A 15,806-nucleotide genomic window follows, 5' to 3' on the forward strand; every position below is an offset into this window, starting at 1 on the left:
TACCGGGACCACCTGTGATAAGTGAATTTCCGCGAAGTAGGGATTCCCCTTCAAAAATGCAAATTACCCCCCTGTATACAGTACAGTAATCCCTCGCTTATCGCGGTTAATGTGGACCGGGACCCCCCGCAATAAGTGCATTTCCGCGAAGTAGGCGGGCGCCATCAAAAACGCTTATAGACACGTATAACACGTGCACAAAACCACCACCAGGCTAATATGCTGTTCATTCAGGTGTTTTATTCCACATTGGAATGCAGGTTTTATGTTGGTGCATACAAACAAATCAAATATAGTATTTATATAGGGTAAAAAACTGCAAATGTAATAAATGTAAACTTTTATTCAGAAAACTCTGGGAGTTTTAGTCCAAGTCCAGTATACTTTTATAAAGACAATAAAGGCATTCAATTCAGTTCAAGTCCTCTGCACAGTGCAGATGATGCAAGACATTTAAGAGGTATTTTCAATTTGGTTATAAATCCATACAATGCTGGAAGAGGCTTAGCGTAGTCTCTATGCACAATGCAAAATGTATGTAATGTATTCCGGAGAAAAGGCACGACACTGTATTATCGGCACGTCATTCTTCGGTGAAATTTTGCATCTTCTGCGCAGAGTCCACCCCATTTCAGTGCTGAAAAATAAGCACTGGCCGGACTTCCGCCATTTTTCATCTCCTGTCTTCCGCTTGCCAGTTTTAGCGTAGATTTTGACATTTTCATGATTTTTTTTTAAATGAACGTGATGTACTGCAGAGGGTAAGCGGATCACACCACATTTTGCTGACACTATGTGGTTGTTTACTTATTTGAGAATAAAATGCAAAATAAAAATGTTTAAAAAGCGTTTTAATATGTAATACTAGATCTATATTCTAGGAATGATATCTGAAAAAAGTCAAATGCATTGGAAATATTTGAATACTATGCATTTGCTCTGCTGAGCACATCAAATGAAGACACCAAATTTTAAAAAAACTTAGTAGAATTTTTATTACAGACATTCAATCATTCATTAGAGTTCTGTTCCTCTTATCCTATTAAGAGGTGTTGTGTCACTGGATGATATCCCGGCCAACTATGGACTGGAGGTGGGGCACACGCTAAAATGTTTGGCAGCCAATCGCTGGACGACACAATGAGATAAACAACCATTCACTTTCATACTCAGATCTAAAGACACTTTAGAACAGGGGTGTCAGACTATTTTTCACAGAGGGCCATATCAGCATAATTTCCTCAAAGGGCCAGATGTAACATATAAATGTAAAATAATTTAAAAAAATGTAACTGCTACTCCATGGTAAATAACTGAATTTATTACTTATTTAAGTCACAAGTATTACAGTTACATTGAAAAAATGTTTGCTTGTTATTTTGTTATAACATATCTTTATAATTTGTCAGCATATGAAACCCACATGACTCCTTCAATCGTGGATCATATATCAGGGTGAATATTCAAGTATTCAGAGTAATAACACAATAACTTCCCATTAAAATGGGCTGTTGTAAAATCAACAACTGTTAGTGTATGACATGTTGCATTCAAAAAAAGGCTGCACATTGTCTTGAAATGAAATGAACTTTAACTTTGAACTTTTTTTTTTAACTTTAAATGTTTTGGCTTCCAACAAATAGTTTGATTACAATTATTTGTCTGCATATACATATTAAACCTGAAACAAAATAAAAGTTGACTCAGTTCACTATTATATTGGTCAAGTTCTTAGGTTTTTCTATGCTGACTGTCCTTGAACACAAGCGGATCACCTCTTTACGATCCTTTGTTCAAGTTTAGAAAATAAAACAACACAGGCATAATTTTTAAATTGCACACATATCTTAACTTTTCTGCTTCTTGGTTGAGTTACATTTACTTATATTCTAATGATGTTTTTAATGAATGCTTACTTGCCTGTTTTCTGACCAAATGTCTGAGACCGTTTTCCGGTCACCAATGTGTCAATGTCTGGTTAAAAGTCCTTTGCTGAGGCAATCCGCAGAACAGCATGAAGGTTATCATCAAAGATGCGTGATCTGTACTTTTTTTTCGTCCAGATTAATTATCGAACACATATGCTCGCAAAGATAGGTGCTCCCAAACATGGACATAACACGGGCTGCGTGAAGTCGAAGCTGTGGTATCAAAGCAGGGGCAACAGACGGTAAAAGTCCTGGATTGCTGCATCCTGAAACTTCCATCTCACGCCACTGTCACTCTGGAGCTCAATTAACTCCATCTGAAGATAGTGGGGTGCAGTGCAGACGTCGGTGGTGAAAGGATTAGCAAACATTTCAAAGTCAGACTGCTGTGCTCTGAAGTCAGAGAAGCGCTGTTCAAACTATCTGTAACTGGATCAGTTTGGTAGCTAACGGAGCACATGGAAACATCTCGGGAAAGGAGGTAGACCTGCTCTGACAAACAGGAAAGTGGGCAAGATTATCCTCTTTCACTTTCAACACTCATAGATCCAGTTAAAGCTGGAAAGCGGTGATCGTGTCGGACATATGCGTGATGACTTGTTTATGATCCTGCAGCTTCTGATTCAGTTGGGTGAGATGCCCGGTTATGTCACACAACACGGCGAAGTCGCACAGCCACTTTGGATCCGACAGTTCATACTAGGGCTTTCCTTTACTAGCTGTGTTGCAAGATTTTATGACAGTTCCTTATTTCGGTCAGCAATGGTGTTTCTTTCCAAACTGATTATTTTAAAAATCTGTAACTGGTCGGGACACACCTGCTCACAGACCTTCAGCATGCACTCCTTCAGAAACGCTCCTTCCAAAATGCACTTGGAAGCTTTGGCGATTTCTTCAGCCACGCTAAAGCTAGGTTTCAATGCTGCATTGTTTTTGGCGGTGGATTTTTGTGAACAGACTAAGCTGCAACTGCAGTTTGCCTTTTAATTCCTGTGAAAGTTCTTGTTTTTCTTGTTGACCAGTTTTGCCATACCTAGCTCCGTGTGTCGTGTCAAAATGCCGAACGTAGGTTTCATTCTTTGATAACCGACACCACCTCGTGACACAAAAGACACACCGGTTTTTCACTTTGAAGCACAAACAAGTACTCCCCTTCCTATCGTTTTTGAAATAGTCTCCCGTCTGCATCAATTTTCCTCTTCTTGGACATTTTGGGATAATTCATTCACCTTCAATTAAACTCCTTGACATTGAAACATTGCAGTGGAGTGGCCAAAGTATGAGGTGGCGCTGCGCCGTCACTTGGCGGTCATCATATTTGACAGGCTTTATGGGAAATGTAGATTATAGTCAAAGCACTCTTTTAAAGCTCTCGCGGGCCACATAAATGATATGGCGGGCCACATTAAACACCACCCCCCACCCCCCCTACCCCCCGCGCGGGCCATGTGATTGACACGTGGTTTAGAATGTTCAACAAGCTGGTCATGCATCTTCTTATACTATTCCTTTCAGTCAGAAGAAATGTATGGGCAAACTACTGGAATTTAATGCTGATGTCAACATTTGCAACAATGAGGGACTGACAGCTGTGAGTGAACAATAATGATATTTTATATACTGTACGTATTCAAATAGCCAGTGCTCTCAGACTATTGTCTTTTTCCTCTACTCTGGTTCAGATCCACTGGTTGGCCGTGAATGGGCGGACTGAACTCCTTCATGATCTGGTCCAGCATGTGTCCAATGTTGATGTTGATGATGCCATGGGGCAGACAGCATTGCATGTAGCCTGTCAGAATGGGCACAAAACTGTAAGCCACTTAAGTTTTTGGCATCACTATTTTGAATCCTTCAGTTTTTCTGAGTGGAATAATATGGCCAAGTCGTGTGTGAGCGTCCGTGCCTGCATGCGGGCGCGGGCGTGCATGCGTGCGCGGGCGTGCATGCGTGCGCGGGCATGCGTGCGTGCGCGTGTGTGCATGTGTGTGTATTTATACTGTCATACTTCTCATTACGAAATTATTGATTCCAGAACTTATTTCCTAACTTGAAAATTTGACAAGTAGAGCAGTGTTTTTTATGTAGATTCTCTAATTTGTTCCACTGTCCTCACACAATTACCAACTAAGCCTTTTAAAATTGTTCGACATGTCCCAATTTTGTACGAAAGGTGTGAAAAACACAAAAATGAGAGAAAATGATTAAAATTATTCACTAAAATCACAAAATGAATAACAAGTGTATGTATACAAAATCTACCCATATTGAAACACATGGGAACAAGAGAAGGCTACTGGGATGAAACATAGAGATAGAACACAAACATGAACACAATAAACACTGCATTAAGAATTCAAGATTGTGGCGCGCACTGACGCAGCCGCTCTATGCTCTCCAGTTTTGTGCTGTTTGTTATCGTAGAGTCGCCAGGATTTAATCACTATCGGAAGGAGATGCGATATATCCAATTTCACAACAAACTACCAACAGACCTACGATATCCCCGAGGACATCTCGAGACCTCCGTGATCTCCGTGGATAGCCAGCCCACGCAAAGTACGTCGAAGGCCGCAAAGAGAGAGGAAGCAAAAGCGCGGATGCCGGTCGGGCCTTGCTGCTAATTTGAGACCCCAACCACACTGAGCACCGCTTCCTAGTATCTTTTTGACCAACGCCAGATGGTCTATTCAATACATAAAATGTAATACTAGAGGAGACAAAACTTTTGACCATGTCTATTCTAACATCAAACATTCTTATAAAGCCACTTCCCTCCCTCATCTAGCTGGATTAGATCACCCCTGTCTATCTCTCACCCCCTCTTACACTCCACTCCGGAGGCTGACAAGGCCACAAATAAAGATAATAAAAACTTGGTCAGAGGACGCTCTTTCTCAGCTGCATGACTTTTTCCCGCACCAAATAGGAAGGTTTTGGACACGACAACCTCCAGGACTACACAGACACTGTACTTTCCTACATCAAAAACTGCATTGACAACGTCACTATAAATAAACGGCTATGGGTTTTTTCCTCACCAAAAACCCTGGATGACCAATGAAACACAGGCGCTAATCAAATGCCGTGACACCGTTTTCAGATCAGGGAACCAAGATAACATCTTTAAAAATCTTAAAATCTTTCTTCATCTTCAGACTCCTGAGGAACTGTGCGGATAAGCTTGAAAGAGCGACTTTGCATATTATCCACCTCGGTCACAGTCTGCAGAAGTTCCCCATCTCGTGGAAGACTTCCTGTTTGTGGTTCCAGCTTTTGTTTTGTGTTTTTGCTGCTTTTATGTCTTAATGACTTGATGATTCCATTTACTTTGATTTGCTTTGTACTTTGTGCTTTTGCTTTGCTGTTCTGTCTAATCACCCTCTTGCTACTGCCACAATGTAATTTCCCGAATACGAGAGGAATAAAGCTATCCAATCCAATCCAAAATATAGAGCTGCCAGAGCAGAGCTGAAAAGAGGCATTAGAAAGGCCTAGGCAGCATATACTAAGAAAATTGAGGAGCATTTCACAGAAAATAACCCAAAGAAGATGTGGCAGGGAATAACGCGTGACGAAATTGGTAGTGCTTCTCCACAAGGTCGGTTCACTCGGCAAAATACCTAAATAATTGATGGTTACGGACTCGTAATTTGGCATTCTGCTGTTATGGATACCACAACATCAACCCCCCCGAGTGGGCCACTTAACTCTCAATGTCTTTCACTTACCTTCAATCAGCCAGTAGGAGGCAGATCACCACCCAAACTATTCATATTACTTCAGAAGGGAATGTGTGTTGTGTTACCGCAAATTTAGAGTTCTGATAACACCTGACCTGGGGGATTGTTAAGACTTGAGCGTACTAATTCCTGACTGTTTTTCTGCCAGCTCACCTAGCAATATGTCAGATGCTGTCAAATAACAGTTTTAGCAAATGTTAATTCGCGCTTCTCTTGAATTTCCCCTGTATGACTTCTTGATATTGTGTGTGGTTAGACAGTGCTCTGCCTCCTAGACAGTGGCGCTAACATCAACCGACCAAATGTCTCAGGTGCCACACCTCTTTACTTTGCTTGCAGGTAATGTAATATGTAAAAGTAAACATAAATATTTTTTGTTATATACTAAATGCATATCTGTAATGATTCTCTTGTCCTCTTGTGGAAAAAAAAAACATTTTACATTTGCAAACTACTTTTATTCAAATTTTGTAGCCATGGCCAAAGAGACACAGCACAAATCCTGCTTTCTCGAGGAGCTAAATACCTTGCTGACAAAAATGGGATCACTCCTCTTGATCTCTGTGTGCAGGTTTGCATTATAAAATATGTGTACTGTCTTTTTTTCTCCAGTTTAATTATTTACTTTCCACCAATATTGGTGTATTTCTTGTTTTTTTTAAGGGAGGGTATGGGGAGACCTGTGAAATCCTCATTCAGCACCACAGCAGACTCTTCCAGATGCTCATTCAGATGACACAGAATGATGACATCAAAGAAAAAATGGTTTGACTCTTATTTTTTATTTTTTGGTGGTGGTGGTCAATGGCTTTAATAAGAAATATCTGCGTTTGTGTAGCTTAGGCAGGTATTGGAGCATGTTTCTCAGCAGAGTGACAGTAATTACCAGAGAATCTTGACAAGTTTGGCAGAAGTTGCCACCACTAATGGACATAAGCTGCTCAGGTATGATTTTAAACATGATTCTTTCACAGAAATTAGCATTACCTGTGAGCAGATTAAATATATTATGATCATTGATGCGGTTTTCATTGACCTCTAAAAGGTATTTGACACCATCAACCACCTAATTTTAATTTCTCTCCAAGCATGCTAAATTGGATTGAGTCATACTTATTTGTAAGATCATAGAAATTACTCTTGGGGTACCGCTGGGGTCAGTGATAGGTCTAGGCCCACTGCTCTTCATTCTTAACACACATGATCTGCCACGCTGTTGTCCTTCGATTGTCACATGCCAAATGTATGATGTGGTTTTATATGACCACGCGACAAGACAAAAAAGACAAAAAACATGCTGCACAGGCACTCACAGATGCAATGATGAGCACGAATAACAGGCTTGAAAAATCCCAACTCCATTAAAACATGTAAGGGACTGTGTGCACTTCTCAAAAAGAGCGACAACTCACACTGACACCAACATTTTTGTCCAAGACAAAACAATCAATGTAGTCCAAGAATTTAAATACTAACCCCTGAGTCTGCCAAATTATATTTTGACACAATGACACAATGATCACATGACTTACTGCCTAAAAATTTGGTGATCGGCCTTCAAGACAACACTAAAGCCAATTGAAATCGTTTTTAAGAAAGCTCTGAAAGTATTGGACAGAAAACCAAAAATTCACCACCACTCTCTGAATTGGGACATTACAGTTAAATGTGCAGATGCCACCATCTCATTTCATTTAATTTTCTGAACCGCTTTATCCTCATTAGGGTCTCAGGGGGTGCTGGAGCCTATCCCAGCTGACCCCGGGCCAGAGGCTGAATTAGTAGCCAGCCGATCGCAGGGCACAAGGAGACTGACAACCATGCACACTCACACCTATACCGAGGGGCAATTTAGTGTCCAGTCAGCCTGTTTTTGGAATGTGGGAGGAAACTGGAGTACCTGGAGGAAACTCACGTAGGCCCGGGGAGAATGGTTGTTTTCATACTGGAAAAACTGAAAATAACCAACAAATAGTAAATGTTATTTTGCCAATATCTACTGGTGAAAAAGAGGATAGCAACACTTTAAGTCTTGTGCACATATAAGCCATCCCCTTGATTCAGTCATCATTTTTTAGAGACATATACCGTACCGCAGGGGTGGCCAACCAGTCAGAGACCAAGAGCCACATTTTTTACTGTGTTACCGCAAAGAGCCACATTTTTTACTGTGTTACCGCAAAGAGCCACATCGCACACATACCTTTGCTCAGCCAGATTTATTGTAAATGTCACACACCAGCATAGTAATGACATAAATTGACTCCTACAGTACTAACAGCACAGGCCAGTCATTATCAACAATGAACATTGTGTGCACTGTCTCATACAGACAAACTCAGTTCAACCAGGTCCACAAACAAAAATATAATAATTTACAATCGCATTTTTCTTTTACTATGCATGTTACTCATTGGGACTTCTGTCATAAAATCAGAGCCTATTTTTGCACAACATTCGCTCCTTGTGAGCTGTCATTTATTATGAATGGCTTTTAACTAGCGCGCCCACCACGTGGGTGTACACCTCGCTCTCCTATTGGCTGCTCCCGGCTGAGCACTCTCGCCTTGGTCTGCCTCGCAGGGGGTGTGGCTTTTTCAGCCGACGCTCGATCTTTGGGATACTTTTTGTGTGCGCGACGCCGTTCATTGTCGCTTCTGGTTCACGGGAGCTCTCCCACTCTGTTAAAAACGTTTACTCAAATGAACTTGCTCCTACTGGGAAACTTTGAGGTGTATTTTCATCCCAAGCACATGCGCATTGGACGAAAATACCGTATTGAACTCAAGCGAAGCGCACACGCAAATAAAAATAAAACACAAATACAAACTTTGATATGGACGTAAGAGCCGCATGAAACCGGGCAAAGAGCCGCATGCGGCTCGGGAGCCGCGGGTTGGCCACCCCTGCCGTACCGTATACAGTACTGTATGTACTCTCTCCATTTTATTAAATGTTTTTTTCAGAACAAACCAATCCTGGTTACTTATACAAGCCTTAAAGTACATTTTGTATTATAATTTATGTTTAAGGCCTAAATAAGAATATCGAAAGTTTAGCAATGAATCAACTTACGAACAAATTCAACTTATGAAAAAGCGCACAGAACGTAACTCGTTCGTAAGTAGGGGAGCGTCCGTTTATCTATTTATTTTTTGTGCCCGTGTCAGGCATTTCAACATTTGCCCCTAAAAATAAGTTAATAAATAACATTATTTGTTATTGCTTCTTTTATCATCAGCCTATCCAGCAGCTATGATGCGCAGATGAACAGTCTATTAAGGATTGTTCGAATTTTTTGCCATGTATTCCGCCTGGGACCGTCAACACCAAATAATGGGAATGATATGGGGTACAACGGCAACAAGACTCCTCGTAGTCAGGTCTTTAAGGTTGGTACCTTGTATTGTAACGTACTGAGGTAATGTTACCTTTCAGGGCTTTCTGCTTTAATATCTACAATGATCCTTCACCTCTTCAGTTAATATGTATACACAGTCTTAGCTCTACTTCTGAAATTAATTGGTTAGACAACATTTTTTTTAAAACTTTTGTAAAAAAAAGACACAAAAAGATTTTGTAAATTGAGGTGTACATTATATGTAAATTCTCTAATTTGTTCCTCGGTCCTCACACAGCTGCTGACTAAACCCTTTAAGATTGATCAAAGCGTCCAGATTTTGTGCGAATAATGTGAGAAACTCAAAAATTAGTGAACATTATCAGAAATTTATTAATTGTCTTAAAATGAATATAATGGCCAAAAATCCCTGTGAAAATGTGCCCTGCACCGCTGAAATAGTTCCCTTCATGGCCATTCTTTTGGGAGAGGTAATACTCATGTTTGGGCCGAAAGCCGTCCACTTTGTACATTTTAGACTTTTACCAGTGTTGTATGTGTATGTTTGTGAAACTATGTGCTGCATTGCATTTGTACGTTTTTTTTATGGCTTAATAAAGGATTGCAATCATTAAAAAGGGGAGCATTTTGGACAGAGGATGTAAGAGAGAATCTCGAAACATGGATAGAAGTTGTTGTGAGATGGCCTATTGAATTGTATACAGATGCTCCCCTACTTACGGACATTCAACTTACGAACAAACGGTACATACGAACATGTCTGCAAATTGCGTTCATGTGAAAAAATGTTCGTAAGTTCGATTTTGTATTGCGCGCCTTTTTCCGAGTAGTGTATCTCTCTCTCTCTCTCTCTCTACCTCTCTCTCTACCTCTCTCTCTACCTCTCTCTCTACCTCTCTCTCTACCTCTCTCTCTACCTCTCTCTCTACCTCTCTCTCTACCTCTCTCTCTACCTCTCTCTCTCTACCTCTCTCTCTACCTCTCTCTCTACCTCTCTCTCTACCTCTCTCTCTACCTCTCTCTCTACCTCTCTCTCTACCTCTCTCTCTACCTCTCTCTCTCTACCTCTCTCTCTCTACCTCTCTCTCTCTACCTCTCTCTCTCTACCTCTCTCTCTCTACCTCTCTCTCTCTACCTCTCTCTCTCTACCTCTCTCTCTCTACCTCTCTCTCTCTACCTCTCTACCTCTCTACCTCTCTACCTCTCTACCTCTCTACCTCTCTACCTCTCTACCTCTCTCTCTACCTCTCTACCTCTCTCTCTACCTCTCTACCTCCCTCTCTACCTCTCTACCTCCCTCTCTACCTCTCTACCTCCCTCTCTACCTCTCTACCTCCCTCTCTACCTCTCTACCTCCCCCTCTACCTCTCTACCTCCCTCTCTACCTCTCTACCTCTCTACCTCTCTACCTCTCTCTCTACCTCTCTCTCTACCTCTCTCTCTACCTCTCTACCTCTCTACCTCTCTACCTCTCTACCTCCCTCTCTACCTCTCTACCTCCCTCTCTACCTCTCTACCTCCCTCTCTCTCTACCTCTCTCTCTACCTCTCTCTCTCTACCTCTCTCTCTCTCTCTACCTCTCTCTCTCTCTCTCTACCTCTCTCTCTCTCTCTCTACCTCTCTCTCTCTCTCTACCTCTCTCTCTCTACCTCTCTCTCTCTCTACCTCTCTCTCTCTACCTCTATACAGTGTGTCTCAACAAATTTATCCAATTTTAGAATAAAATGTACTCACTTTTAGAATGACCAGAAAACCTTTATTTAAGAACATAGAGTGAAGTGAAATAGCATTGAATACATGAAACAAATGTAATAGAAGAATTATGTTCGCAAATGTTTAAAGTGATGACCATTATTGTCCAGACAACGCTGATAAGGCGCACCAAGGGATTCGCAAACCTCGCAAAACATGTCATTAGGAATATCCCGACATTGTCTTTCAATTTCCAATTTCAATGCATCAATTGTCCTTGGTTTGTTGCCATAAACATAGTCTTTTAAGTATCCCCCCCAAAAAAGTCCATGGGTTTTAGGTCTGGGGAACGCGCAGGGTATTCAATGGGGCCCCTTCGTCCAATCCATCTGTCGGGTAACACTGCATCGAGGTAAGCTCGTACGTCGCGATGGTAGTGAGGAGGTGCTCCATCTTGCTGAAAGTAAATTTTGCCGTCATCACCAAACATCTCTGTAATTTGTGGACAAACAAATTCCTGAAGGAATTACTGAAGCAATGGCTGGAAATCAACTTAGTTTCGAAGAGAGAAAGTTTGTCCTGAAATGCTATTGGAAGACTGAAAACGCCACTGAAGTGCAACGCCGTTGTTTATCACGGTTTCAAGCAAAGCGTTATTCATTGCGCGCAAATATATAATAAATGTGAGACAAATGAACCTAACACTCGATCAATGCTTTAATTCCTGAAGATAGCCTGAAAGAGAAATCAGGACCAATATTCATCCGCCACAGGCCTCGCAATTACGGTAAACCGTCGGCGAATCCATTTCCCCCGTGCGTGGTGCATGCTAGGATATATAGTCCTCTTGTCAATCCACTCGGTATGACGGCGAGGACACTAAATGGGTGCTCGCCATCATCCCGGATGAATTGACAAAAGATTTCCAGCTGCTAGATTGGCGTCAACAGAGCATTCTATGATAAACTGTGAACTATACGTCGATCAATATTGAGCCGCAACAAGTCTCGCAACTACGGCAAGCAGCCGGCGAGTCTATTTCCGGCGTAGAAGACATACGGCACTATCTGCCGGTACTCAGGCGATTCGCCTAAGGACGTTTAGCCGACAGACGTCTGGCCGAGGGACAGTTCACCAAGGGGGCGTTTGGCCAAACGGAGAGTTAGCCGAACGGAGAGTTAGCCGAACGGAGAGTTAGCCGAACGGAGAGTTAGCCGAACGGAGAGTTAGCCGAACAGAGAATTAGCCGAATGGATAGTTAGCCGACCGGATAACCAGCTGACCAGATAACCAGCCGACGGACGTTGCGCCGACGCGCTCACCCCGCCCCCGGTCGTGTGTGTGTACATGTCTTTCAACATAGGCCCGCAGGCCATTTACGGCCCTTACAGATAACAACATTCAAATAGAAAATCAAGGGCATTTATTCATGGACCAAAGCATGCAGAACAGTACGTAACAGAAGAAAAAAAATAGTTATAACAGTAACTACTGTAATGAAATTGTAGAACCAGGAATCCTACTCCAGTACATGCCAGAAGAACAGTATAACAGTAAGTACTGTGAATCCAGGAATCCAACTCTAGAAAATTTACACCAGTATAGAAAACATTGAGATTATTTTTTGAATGAAGGTTCTCAGCAAATCATTTTGAATGTATATTTCCTAAAATAATGGGAAATTATTTCAAATTAAAATATTGTTCTTATTGGCACACATCACTCGAAGTAAGTGTGTTCAATAGCATTTTCAGGTAATGTTCCCAAGCCCTCTAGTCTGTATTTTAGTCAGTCTTCTAGTATTTTTTCTCTCATGTAGCAAGAGCATGTGTAGGTGTACATATATAAGAATATTGAACAATAATGCCAGGAGCACATTGTACTACGTACTTCCACGTACAAACCTCCACAACTTGACGACATCCACACCTGTCTTATCCCACATCTTCCAATTATATTTAACAGGTATATATTTCTGCGTATCCCGTACTCCAAAGAGTTATCAATTAAACAACTGCTACTTTGTCTTCATTTGTTCTCACGGCTGCAAGAAATGATTCCACAGGGCAAAGAAATTGATGGGGAAATATATTTTATTTTTACATCAACAAATGCATGTCTTACAAAGATCAAATATGGTGCTGGTGCTTAATAAAAATATTCCTGAATACTCTTCCTGTGACAAGAGTATTCAAGAATATTTTGTATATTTATGATATTTATATTGTGCCAAAATCACGCGGAAAATTGCATTTAATGATTGAATCCAGATACTGGAGCTCGTTGGAAGCTTAAACCGAGCTCAGGGTAGTGATTTCTCTGGTAAAAAAACAGCCATGAGAGGTGAAATGTCCGAATACGGTCAATAAAAGCCCTAAAATGCACAAAAATGACTTCAATGCAAATGGATCTGAGCTAAGATGGCGGCGCGCACGGGTGTAGCGGCTCACTGCTCTCCAGTTAGTTCGCTTTCCTATAGTCACAGCACTGAGCCACCCGGAGCACCAGGGGAACTATGTGAGGATGCTTTTCATTGACTATAGCTCAGCCTTTAACACCATTAAGCCGGACATTCTGAAGGACAAACTCTACCACCTTGGACTATCCTCTTCAATCTGCTGCTGGACAAAGAACTTCTTGACTGGCCGACCACAAACTGTCAGAATGGGTCCACACATCTCTTCCTCTATTACACTGAACACTGGCTCACCACAAGGCTGTGTACTGAGTCCTCTCCTGTACTCCCTGTACACATACGACTGCACACCAGCCCACCAGCCAAACTCCATCATCCAATTTGCCGATGACACCACTGTGATCGGACTCATCTCAGGCGGGGATGAGTCGGCTTACAGAGACGAGGTCGACAAACTGTCTTTTTGGTGCTCGGCGAACAATCTTACACTAAATACCACAAAGACTAAAGAAATAATCCTGGACTTTCGCAAGCGCAGCACAGACCTGGCCCCACTCCTCATTAACGGACGGAGTATGTGTAGACAGGGTCCAATCCTTCAAATTTCTGGGAGTCCACGTCACGGATAGGCTCTCCTGGTCTACAAACACCACAGTGGTAGTGAAGAAGGTCCAGAAACGACTCCACTTTCTCAGGGTACTGAGAAGGGACAAATTGGACACCAAGCTTCTGGCAACCTTCTACAGAGCCACTGTAGAGAGCATCCTGACTTACGGCATTACAGTGTGGTATGCCGGAAGCACGGCAGCAGACAAAAAAAGCCATGCAGAGGGTGATAAACACTGCCCAGAAGATCGTCGGCTGCTCTCTGCCATCACTAGAAGACATTGCCAACCCCCGGTACCTCAGAAAAGCCGGGTCCATTGTTGGGGACCCATACCATCTTGGACACGGCCTGTTCCAGTTGCTTCCATCTGGCAGACGCTACAGGTCCCACAAAGCACGGACAAACAGGCTCAAGGACAGCTTTTTCCCAACAGCCATCAGGACTACAACACGACAACACAAATCCTTTCTATGAAATTAAGTCGCAATGAAGTAACAGGAAGTTCGTTTGGCGCGGATCTGCCTTCCACAGGCTGACTGAGGGAGGGTAAGTATAAAGACTGTGAGAGGTAAGTGATCCATCTTATTCTTGTTGGCATCGGTGAGGCAACTTGCAGTCGCCGGATTGATGGCGCTCAAGGAGGCGGAGAGCTAACAAGTATGAATATGTCATTAATGGGTCTTGCCTGGGAAGACGAACTTGTGGAGAAGCACTATACAATTTCGTCATACGCTGCTGAGGGTATGATGACTACTAGGCTTTTTGTCAAGTCAATGATGACGACAATGCCTATGTCTGATTTTCATTTTCAAATTTAGCCGAAAACAGTATTTATCAAAATACAAATCTTGGAGCTTAAATACAAAGACAGGAGCTTTTCACTCAGCGTGTCCAAGGGAGCGATTTTCCCAGTAAAAGACAATCATGGACGTCAATGGCGAAAATCCCCAAAATGCGCTAAAATGTACTAAAATCACGCGGAAAACGGCATTTAATGAATAAATACAAATACTGGAGATTTTCAGACAATCGAACCAAGCCCGGGGGAGTAATTTGCCCGTTAAAAACAATACGTCCAAAGACGCACCAAAATACACTAGAATTGTGTTAAATCCAGCCTAAATCAGCATTAAATGAATAAATACAAATACCGCAGCAAAAATAAAAACGCGCCGTTATCGTCGTCCGGGGATGTCTGCGCCAGCTCTTGAAAAGACGAGGGAGAGTTTGGTCCGGCGGGCGTCCGCGCCAGCCAGGAACGAGACGAGGAAGTGGTCGGTCTAGCGGGCGTCCGCGACAGCCAGAAACGAGACGTGGAAGTGGTCGGTTCGGCGGGCGACCGCGCTGGCCGATGACGAGGCGTGGGCGTGGCAAGTCCAGCGGGCATCCGCGCCGGCCAGCAACGAGAAGAGGCAGTGGTCGGGCCGGCAGGCGTCCACGCCAGCCGACGACGAGGTGTGAGGGTGGCTGGTCCAGCGAGCGTCCGCGCCGGCCAGAGACAAGACGAGGCAGTGTTTGGTCTGGTGGGTGTCCGCGCCGGCCGATGAAGAGGCGTGGGAGTGGCCGGTCCAGCAGGCGTCAGCGGTGGACGTCCACGCCGGCCAGAGACGACGCAAGGAAGAGGTCGGTCCGACGGGCGGACCGGGTGGACCAGGGCCGGGTGGACCGGGAGCGGGCGGACCGGGAGCGGGCACCGGAAGCCTGGTTAATGGCTTTGGCACGGGTGGAACTGGTGGCCCCATTGACAACGGGAGTTTCTTGCGTGGCTTCGTTACTGGAATTTGGGATGCTTAGATTGGTGTGGTCGGGCGAGGAGTATGGACGGGCGAGGTTGATAAAGGAGTTCGGACGGGCGTGGTCGAGCAAGGAGTTTAGACGGGCGAGGTCAAGCGAGGAACTTGGTCAGGGGCCCGAGTGTCCAGGCCCTCCTTCCGCTTCGCCCTGCGGTGCTCGCCGCCTCCTCGCGAGGATGGCACAGCACTCCCTCCGCCACGTGGTGGCGCATTGTAGGTGGGTAGCCGACCGTGCAGATGCTGGTCGGGTTAATCCGGGTTAGAAT

The 15,806-nt window shown here is 43.4% G+C and overlaps 1 protein-coding gene across 1 annotated transcript in view; it reads left to right on the forward strand.

Moving 5' to 3' along the window:
• Positions 1-15,806, forward strand: part of hace1 (HECT domain and ankyrin repeat containing E3 ubiquitin protein ligase 1) — a gene marked incomplete at its 3' end in the record, with an annotated part of 83,927 nt that overhangs the window by 18,469 nt on the left and 49,652 nt on the right. Inside the window, exons 5-11 of the mRNA XM_077711868.1 lie at positions 3,444-3,519; positions 3,611-3,742; positions 5,928-6,010; positions 6,146-6,242; positions 6,335-6,436; positions 6,510-6,616; positions 8,913-9,063. Of these exons, the coding sequence (XP_077567994.1) occupies positions 3,444-3,519; positions 3,611-3,742; positions 5,928-6,010; positions 6,146-6,242; positions 6,335-6,436; positions 6,510-6,616; positions 8,913-9,063 (748 nt within the window). The remainder of the gene's footprint in view (positions 1-3,443; positions 3,520-3,610; positions 3,743-5,927; positions 6,011-6,145; positions 6,243-6,334; positions 6,437-6,509; positions 6,617-8,912; positions 9,064-15,806) is intronic.

This window comes from Stigmatopora nigra, unplaced genomic scaffold (assembly GCF_051989575.1).
Source record: "Stigmatopora nigra isolate UIUO_SnigA unplaced genomic scaffold, RoL_Snig_1.1 HiC_scaffold_52, whole genome shotgun sequence".
Taxonomy (NCBI): Eukaryota; Metazoa; Chordata; class Actinopteri; order Syngnathiformes; family Syngnathidae; genus Stigmatopora; species Stigmatopora nigra.